Source organism: Mus pahari, chromosome 3 (genome assembly GCF_900095145.1).
Source record: "Mus pahari chromosome 3, PAHARI_EIJ_v1.1, whole genome shotgun sequence".
Taxonomy (NCBI): Eukaryota; Metazoa; Chordata; class Mammalia; order Rodentia; family Muridae; genus Mus; species Mus pahari.
Window position 1 is genome coordinate 3,363,390 of NC_034592.1, and position 10,047 is coordinate 3,373,436.

Here is a 10,047-nt window from a genome sequence, read left to right on the forward strand (position 1 = left end):
CTGAAAAAATGTTCAACATCCTTAGTCATCAGGGAAATGCAAATCAAAACAACCCTGAGATTCCATCTCACACCAGTCAGAATGGCTAAGATTAAGAATTCAGGTGACAGCAGATGCTGGTGAGGTTGTGGAGAAAGAGGAACACTCCTCCAACTGTTGTCCTTCCCAAGATACAAAGATCACAGTACATCTCTTGAAAGAAATATCAGTTGGACTCTCCCAAACTAGCAAACACAAAATAGAAATGATTGCTTGTGACTATACTGAAATAGAATGTGTCTAATCAGTGATTCTTGAATAACACTGATTGATTCTTGAATAAATTGATGATTATAATTTTTATAATGATTGCTTGCTGTGGCTCATAATCAGAATATTGTGAAATTCTGTGAATATTTTTTGATTGGGTTTTCAGGACTTTGCTTCAGTGTCATTTGTAAAATGTCACTAATGTACAAATCATTACTTAATTAGAATCTTCATGATGCATAAATATTATTCAGTTAACTAAAATCCTACTTACCTTAAAATGTTAGCTTTCCAGTAACATTTTAAAAACAATAATCATTAATTTAAATCCATTATGAATTAAAGAAAACTGACAAAAAAATTGCCTAAAACCTCTGTGATAAAAATTGGATGTCAATTGTAACTTTCAATGCAATAGCTTTGAGACCTGGAATTTATTATCTAATGAATAAGAATTACTGGCCAATTGCATACAACCTGTTTGTGTAAGATAAGCTTTGAAGGATGGCTCCCTTTATACATGTGACTTCACTTATCTAGATGCTTTGAAATGGCTGGTAAAAATCCCTTCTACTGATGATGAGAGATTTTAACTACCTATCTGAAGTATTTCTCTAAATTGAGATGGCAGTACAATGTAAGAGAGGAAGTAAGGGAGGGAAGAGAAAGGAGGGGGAGGAAAGAAGAAGGGAGGTGGGGAGAAAGAAGTGATATAGTATCTCTGCATGATTGTAAGCTACTGTATTGAATACATTAAAATAAAATGTTTCCTGGATATTTATTGGCAATGTATATAAATCACATCCAAATACAAACCTTGATCTCTGCTTATACATTTTATTGCAGGTGGGAAATGCTGAAAGTGGTTAAACTTTTAAAAAAAGAAAAGGTAATGTTTCATACATATCTGTATGAAACACATCCCAATTAAATGTAATTTTCACTTAAATATTTTGCTAGCTTTTCTTATAGATTTTTAAAATCTTGTATAAATAGTGATAACTTAGAGATAATATAGCATTTCATTGAATTATGCCCAATAATAATAAGAGTTCTAAAGGGAAGATTTACAGCACTGGTATTAACCCACAAAATTACCATTTTAATTGTTATTGTTGGATCCTGGCTTCACTTATTGTCATCATCTTCTAAATTGCATGTGCAATTTTATTTTTAGTGTACTTTAGTTTCAAGACAATTTGCGTATTCATCATTTTCAAACTCTCACTATGAAAAACCAAATTATGTGTGTATTGGTAAATCACTGCTATTGCCCAACTGATACACTTTTACTACAAATAAAATAGAAGATGATTTCTAGAGACACTGGTTCCTTTGGTCATTTACTCATCGGTTAAAGAAATAAATATGTAGTCAACATCTGTATTCTGTCAAATGTATTTCTAGGCATTGAAGAAAACAGTACCCAAAAGAGAATTGATATTCATTGCATTCAGTAAAAAAATAAATAAGAAATGTATTTTATGTCCAGTTGTGAGAAAAAGAACATAGAACTGAGAAAGCAGGCACCAGAGCTGAGGATGAATGAGTAAAGTTTTAAATAGCACACTCAGCATGTTGACCTTAAGTGCACAAATAGAATTTGAGCAGAAAGCCAAAGGGTCCAGAGAACAACACCACATTTCAGCAAGATATGTAAATGTAAAGGCCTGCAGGAATAAGCTTGGTTTACTACAAGATCATAGAAATGTTTTTTCTGTCTCACTCACAGAAGGAATCCTTTGAATGATTCTCTTTAGGAGAAATGCAAAAGCAGAAGGGTCATAAATTCAAGGTTATCTTTGATTCTATTAGTATAGTAAGTCTTGGGGATGTATTCCTGTACTCCTAGATCTTGGGAGGATGGTAAAGATGGAAAGATGGGAAATTTATGATCAGCATGGGCTATATAATGCCATGACACTAAAAAATATTACTAAAATTCAGACTAAAGCATGGAGGCAATATGAATACATGCTAGGCAAAAGAAGCTCGATCTAGAAGATGATGTGCCACATTGTATCATTTGTATGAAAAATGCGGAGTTGGTAAATTCCAAGTGAAAGAATGTAGTACCTGAGACAATGGAGAGAATGGGACCTTACCAATAACAGCTTTGGGGTGTTTTTGTTCTGTTTTGTTTTGGTTTGGTTGTTTTGTTTTGTTTTTGTTTGTTTGTTTCTGCTTTATTCATGATGAAATATTTTGGAAGTAAAAAGTGGTTTCATTGTATAAATGCAGATATAAAAAAATGACACTCAAGTGAACAGTTTCAAATGGCCTAACCAATGGATTTTGTATAATAGAAATTTTACATTAAGAAAAGAAAAAACTTACTAGGACAAGCTAACAAGTGAGCACAGGAAAAGAGTTGGAGTTTGTGAGAATCTACCGTCCTTAAGTTGAAGGTTTGAGTCTTTTGCAGATGGATGAAATGCTGTTTTGATACCAAGGGGATGGTCTCCCAAGGAAAGAGAACATGTAGCTATAGAGGAGAAAAGGATGGCCTTGCTAGAGAGAATCCTTAAATAGGCAGAATACACTTTCTGTACAAATGACAATTGTTTCCCAAGAGAGCATGGGCAGCTGACAGGAGAAGGTGCAGAGTATACAGCAGGAAAGAGTGTGGCTTGTGTAGGTCTCTTCTGGTTTCTCTCATTTTCCCACTGTGTGAAGAGAGATAATTAATTGACAATGCTGATGTCGTGGAAGAACAGGAAGGCTAATACTGAAGAGATGAGAATGGGTATGCCATACTGAAGGAACTGAATAGTCACAAATATGTTTAATTTCAGTTCTCATGATTGTGTCCTCTTATTATGCCTGTTAGTTGTATAAGTGTGGGGAGTGCCAGATAGAGTGTTTTATTTAGTTTTTCTTTGAGAATACTGAAAGTGCATGAGAAGATAAAAAAGAATAGCACCCTGTCTTGACAACTTTAAAAATATGAAGACACGATAGAGTACAAGGAGAATTGAAGATGTAAGACATTAGGCTATCTGATGCTGATATGATAATGCTGCCATTGAGAAAATACCATGGAATGTTTTAAAAGAAGTCAAGATAGTTGCAGGTCAGTAGGTGGTATGATCTTATAGGATACCATGATATATGCCAGCTATTCTTCACTAGTGTCACTAAGAAACATATGACTGTCTTGGGAGAGTTGAGATACTAGAAGAAGTGAGCTATACAGGTCAGATGATCATTGCAGAGTGGGCCACTTAAGGTTATAAGAAGGAGAATTTAGTGTCACCAGAGGCTATCATGCTGAATTAAGATATAGAGTTGTAGGCAGAGGCAGAGAGGTTTCTGAGTTAAGTGAGTTCCAGGACAGCCAGGGTTATCCAGAGAAACCCTGTNTTGAAAAACAAACAAACAAACAAAAAAAAAAAAAAAGAAGAAGAAGAAGAAGAAAGAAAAGAAAAGAAAAAGAGTTGTATCTCTTCATTACCAGGACAAGTTTAAGACTTAGGAAAAGAGTTGGAATCTGGGAGAATTAGCACTTACAGAAGTAAGTTGAAGTTGTAATAGAGTTTGCCTTTTCATCAAAGTTCTTCTTTAGGAACCAATATCAGAAGAAATCATCAAACTGAAAAGTAATGTGAAAGTGAATGTTGAAATGGCCAGAACCCAAAAATTTAAAGACCAAAGAGTTCCTGCACCATTTGCAACCTGGTCACAAATGTCAAGAGAGCCAAATTCAGTATTTCTGAGTCTGAGAGTAGGAATTTTCTCAAGTAGCAGAAAGAAAGGGGAGGACATCAAGTCTTAATTTCAAGTCTAATCTTTATTACCAAACTAGACAACATGCAAAATGGTTTCAGAGAAATTAGTTCAAGTGTGGAACTCATTTCTAGAGGATGCCATCTATCATATTAGTTCCCTTACCTAGTTATAGTCCTAGACTCTTCATTTAGTGTCAGTGTAGATGTGAGAATATTAATGGTTTGATCTGAGGCTAGACTGACACTGATATGATTAACCAGTAGAACCAGTGGCAGTTGCTTTATTCTCCTTGTCCCTGTTTCTCTTTTTTCTCTGTCTCTTTATCTCTTTTTCTCTGATCATGAATATGTAATCTGACTACACAATTGTTTAGAACATATTTTTTGACTGTTAACATCCTGTGAGAGATGTGAGTGTTTCCAAGGGATCCTGCAACTCATTTATGACCATTCTGTAAGTATAACTAATGAGATTTTATCATGTCACGTAGTATTGAAAACCAAGCAAAACTTATGGTGCTCAGATACAAAGCTCTACAGAATTGATTCCGTAGATGAAAGCTTGAGATATGAGTGTCAAATTGAGATATCCATATTGTTGGTATGGACAAAATTTGTAGAACCATGAGACCATGCTATAGGAGCATGTAAATATCAACATTTGTTTACTTTAATGTCTTAATTTTAGCTGGGTGTCAATGTCTGTAGCTAAATAAAGCAGTGGGCAAGATTAAACATATCTACTTAACATGATGTTTTATAAAATCATACCATTCAAGATTGTCTTATAATCATATAAATTTTTTGATTTAAAATTCAAGTTGGGGCCCCTCTTCCTTCAGATCTGTTCCTGCTTGGGGGCAGCCAGGGCAGCAGGTAGGATACCACCCAGATAACTTCAGCAGCAGGGACCCCCTAGGAGCCAAGCAGATGTGGGAATCCTACCCTACATGTGAACCCCCCTCTCTTCTGGTCTGCACATACTTGGGGGGAAGATCAACCTGTCTTCTACTCTCTCTGTGTCTCTGTCTCTGTCTCTATCTCTATCTCTCTGACTGTCTCTCTGTCTCTGTCTGCCTCTCTCTCTCTCTCTCTCTCTCTCTCTCTCTCTCTCTCTCTCTCTCTCTCTCTACTACACACTCTCAGGGGCTCCCAGAAGATCTACTGCAGCCAGGAAACAGTCTACAGGGTTCCCAGAAGATCCTCTGAAACCAGGGCAACAGTATTTGGGGCTCATAGGAAACTAGCTGCAGCTAGGTCCACAGATCCCCCAGAAGATCTGCTGCAATCTTCTGGGAGTCAGGCTCCAGACAGAGACACCAAGGTCAGCTAACACAAGAGATAACCAGATGGGGAGAGGCTAGCACGAGATCATATGCAACCAAAGCCAATACTTTGACACTATCAGAAATAAACTCTCTAACCACAGCAAGCCATGGATACCACAACACACCTGAAAAGCACAATTCTCACCTAAAATTCCATCTCATGAAGATAATAGAGACCATTAAGGAGGATATAAATAACTCTTAAACTTACTCTTAGAGAAATACAGGAAAACACATTTAAATAGGTGTAGGTATAAGGCCTTAAAGAGGAAACAAATCCCTCAAAGAAATACAGGAAAGTATAACCAAAGAGGTGAAGGAATTGAACAAAATTGTCCAAGACCTAAAAATGGAAATAGGAAAAAAAAATAAACAAATCACAAATAGAGGCAACGCGAAAATGGAAAACCTAGGAAAGAGGTCAGGAACTTCAGATACAAGCATCGACAACAGAATACATGAGATAGAAAAAAGAATCTCAGGCATAAAAGATACCTTAGGAGATATTAACACAATGGTCAGAGAACAAACAAAGCATAAAAATCTCCTAACCCAAACCATCCAGGAAACACTGAGACACAATGAAAAGAACAAACCTAAGAATAACAGGAATAAAAGAGAACAAAGATTACCAGCTCAAAGAGCCCAAAAATCAACAAAAATCGTAGAAGAAAACTTCCTCAACTTAAAGAAAAAGATAGCTGTAAAAGTTCAAGAAGTCTACTGAACATGAAATAGATTTGACCAGGAAAGAAAATTCTCCTGCTAGATAACAATCAAAACACTAAATGCACAGAACAAAGAAAGACTATTAAAATCTGCAAGTATAAAAGGCCAAGTAATATATAAAGGCAGACTTATCAGAATTACACCAGACTTCTCAACAGAACTCTAAAGGCAAGAAGATCCTGGCCAGAAGCTATGCAGACCCTAAGAGAATACAAATACTATCCCAGGCTACTATACCATACAAAAATATCAATCATCATTGATGGGGAAACCAAAATATCCCATGTCAAAACCAAACTTAAACAATATTTATCTACTCATCCAGCCCTACAGAGGATTCTTAAAGAAAAGTCCAATCACAAGGAGAGTATCTACACTGGGGGGAGAAATTAATTATCTTACAGTAAATCCAAAAGGAGAGAATCACACACACATAATTCCACCTCAAAAAATGTAATAGGAACTATCAATCATATTTCTTTAACTCTCAATATCAAATGACTCAGTTCCTCAATAAAAGATATAAGGTAACAGACAGGATAAGCAAACATGAGCCAACATTTTGCTGCATTCAAGAAACACACTTCAGTGATAAAGACAGACACTACCTCAGAGTAAAAGGCTAGAAAAAAGTTTTCAAAGCAAATGCTTCTAAGAAAAAGGTAGGAGATACTATTCTAATTTCTAATAAAATAGGTTTTCAACTTAAAGTTTTCAAGCAAGATGAGGAAGGACACTTTATATTCATTAAAGGAACATCCACCAAGATGAAATCTCAATTCTGAACATCTACACCCAAAATGCAAGGGCACCTACATTCAATAAAGCAACTTTACTTTCTTTTCAGTTCCTTATGCTACCTTCTCCAAAATTGACCATATAATCAGTCACAGAAGAAGATTGAAATAATCTCATACATGCTCTCAAATCACTATGGAATAAGGCTGGTCTTCAATAACAACAAAACCAGAAAGCTCATATACCCATGGAAACTGAACAAATCTCTCCTCAATGATAACTTGGTGAGGGAGAAAATAAGAAAAGAAACTAGAGACTTTCTAGAATTCAGTAAAAATGAAGACAGCATACACAAACTATATCCAAATTAACAAAAACCAGAAATGAAAATGGAGATATAACTACAGCAACTGAGGAAATTCAAAAAGTCATCAGATCCTACTTCAAAAGCCCACACTTAACAAAACTGGAACATTTGGCTTAAGTGTATGACTTTTTAGAAACATACCATGTACCAAAGTCAAATCAAGAGCAGTTAAACTACCTACACAGTCCAATTTCCCCCAAGGAAACAGAAAAAGTCATTAAAATCCTTCTAACCCTCCCAAAATGGCTTTAGTGCAGAATTCTATCAGACCTTCAAAGAAGAGCTAATATCAACACTGTTAACATTCTGTTTAAGCTCTCCCCCACAGTTACCTGGCAACAGTCAGGTATGCCTGACTCACTATTAAAGGAATTGCTTTCCCCCTTCTCTCTCTCTCTCTCTCTCTCTCTCTCTCTCTCTCTCTCTCTCTCTCTCTCTCTCTCTCTCTCTCCTACCCTCTTGACTCTCCTTCCCATGACCTGAATAAACTCTGTTCTATACCACTGTGTGGTCCCTCAGGGAGGACTACTTCAGCATGGGCCCACAGAGGAACCACCTTCCCCACACCTCACCACAAATCCACCAAAACATATCCCCTCCTCTCTTTACCTTTTAATAAACACATCAAACATTCCTTAAATTATTCCATATAGTAGACACAGAAAGAATATTACCTAAATCCATTTTATGAAGCCTCAATTACACTGATACCTAAACTACACCAAGGCCCAACAAAGAAAGACAACTTCAGATCAATTTTCCTTATGAATATTATTGCAAAAATACTCAATAAAATTCTGGAAAACTGAATCCAAGAACACATCAAAACCATAATTCACCATGATCAAGTAGGCTTCAATATATGAAAACCCATTAATGTAGTCCACTGTATAAACAAACTCAAAGCAAAGAAAAAAATCACATGATCAACTCATTAGATGCTGGAAAAGTGTTTGACAAAACACAACACCAGTCCATGTGAAAAGTACTGGAGAGATCAGTAATTCAAGGCCCTCCCTAAACAAAATAAAAGCATATACAACAAGCTATCAGTCAACATCAAATTAAATGGAGAGACACTGGAAGCAATCTCACTAAAATCAGGTACAAGGCAAGACTGCTCACTCTCTCTGTATCTATTCAATATAGTATTCAAAGTTCTAGCTAGAGCAATAAGATGACAAAAGGAGGTCAAGGGGATACAAATTGGAAAGGAAGAAGTCAAGGTACCACTATTTGCAGGTGATAGGATAATATACATAAGAGACCCTCAAAAATCTACCAGAGAACTTCTACAGCTGATAAACAATATACAGAAAAGTGGCTGAATATAAAATTAACTCAAATTAATCAGTAGACTTCCTTTAGACAAATGGTAAACAGGCTGAGAAAGATAATAATGAAATAGCATCCTTTCTAATAGACAAATAGTATAAAATATCTCAATGTAACTCGTACCAAGCAAGTGAAAGATCTGTTGGATAAGAACTCCAAATCCCTGAAAAAAGAAATTGAAGAAGACCTCAGAATATGGATTAATATGATTAGCATAGTAAACATGGCCATTCTACCAAAAACAATGTACAGATTCAACACAATCCACATCAAGATTCCAACACAATTCTTAATAGATATGGAAAGAGCAAATCTCAATTTCATGTTGAAAGACAAAAGACCTAGGATAGCAAATACAATTTTATTTTTTATTATTAATCATTTTATTTGTTTACATTTCAAATGACATCCCCCTTCCCGGTTACCCCTCCACAACCTCTGCATCCTATCCTTCATCCACATTTGATTCACATTTTTATCAAATTAAAAGCTTTTGTAAATAGAGTGGCTTAGGTAAGCTAGCATCTGTGTCTGCTGATGTGGGTCACATACACCACATGATAGCTATGAGTTTGATCAAAACACAAAATTACTTAAAACAGTATGATGTCTTTTTGCAATGTACTGATATAATTCTCCAGAATGTACTTTGTAGATGAAAGCATCATGTTCCAGTTGTAGAAGGTTGGATAAACCTGCCTGGATCCAAAGCCTTATTGAATTAAATGTTCAAGAGTGTAATGTGCACTTGTATTTCTACAGAAGGCCTCTTAGTCTGTTATAATACACAGTTGTGTTTAAGCAGGCACTCTAGGAGGCTGTAATAATCTACCAAAGCTCTTTGTTCTCTTCTCTAGTGTGTCAGACCTGTGGATTTGACCTTGACACCTGTGGCTTGGCAACTGAGGCATCTGCTGGTCAAACTTCTTGGATGTGCACAAAAGTAAGAGAGGTCCCTTTACTGGACTCTGTACCTTGGCAGGATCAAAGTGGCCATGATGAAGGTACCAAATATACTGTAATGCAGTTTATATGATTGTGAGAATCCTGCTTTATTATGATGAGCTTTAAGTCTTTAAGTAAGGGGTGTTGATAACCATACATATTAATAAAAGTGCATTATATCATATATTCCCAAAGTGAAAAACAAAGCGCATTTAACCCTGTTAAAAAAATTGTGTTCCACTGAGTGTTGTCCATTTTAATGTTATTATTTTCTTATTATCTATATGTATCCGTATATGAAAAGTAAAAGGAAAGCCTTTTAGTCCATTCCCTCTTCTTTAGCACTGCAGTTCTAGGTTCTCTTCTCTTATTCTAGTGTGAGTTACTATGACCTTTGTGTGAGCCTCCCCATCGTTCCTACCCCAGACAACCTCCTTCTCAGTTATTTTTTATTACTTATTTTCTTCATTTACATTTCTTTTTTATTATTTTCTTTATTCACATTACAAATGCTATTTAGAAAGTTCCCTATACCCCCTCTGCCCCTACTCCTCTATACACCCACTCCCACTACTTGGCCCAGGCCTTCCCTTATGCTGGGTCATATAAAGTTTGCAAGACCAAGGGT

The 10,047-nt window shown here is 36.0% G+C and overlaps 1 protein-coding gene across 1 annotated transcript in view; it reads left to right on the plus strand.

Moving 5' to 3' along the window:
- Malrd1 (MAM and LDL receptor class A domain containing 1) overlaps positions 1 to 10,047 on the plus strand; it is a 658,259-nt gene that overhangs the window by 62,558 nt on the left and 585,654 nt on the right. The window contains exon 6 of the mRNA XM_021195116.1: positions 9,332 to 9,478. Coding sequence (XP_021050775.1) covers positions 9,332 to 9,478 — 147 coding nt within the window. The remainder of the gene's footprint in view (positions 1 to 9,331; positions 9,479 to 10,047) is intronic.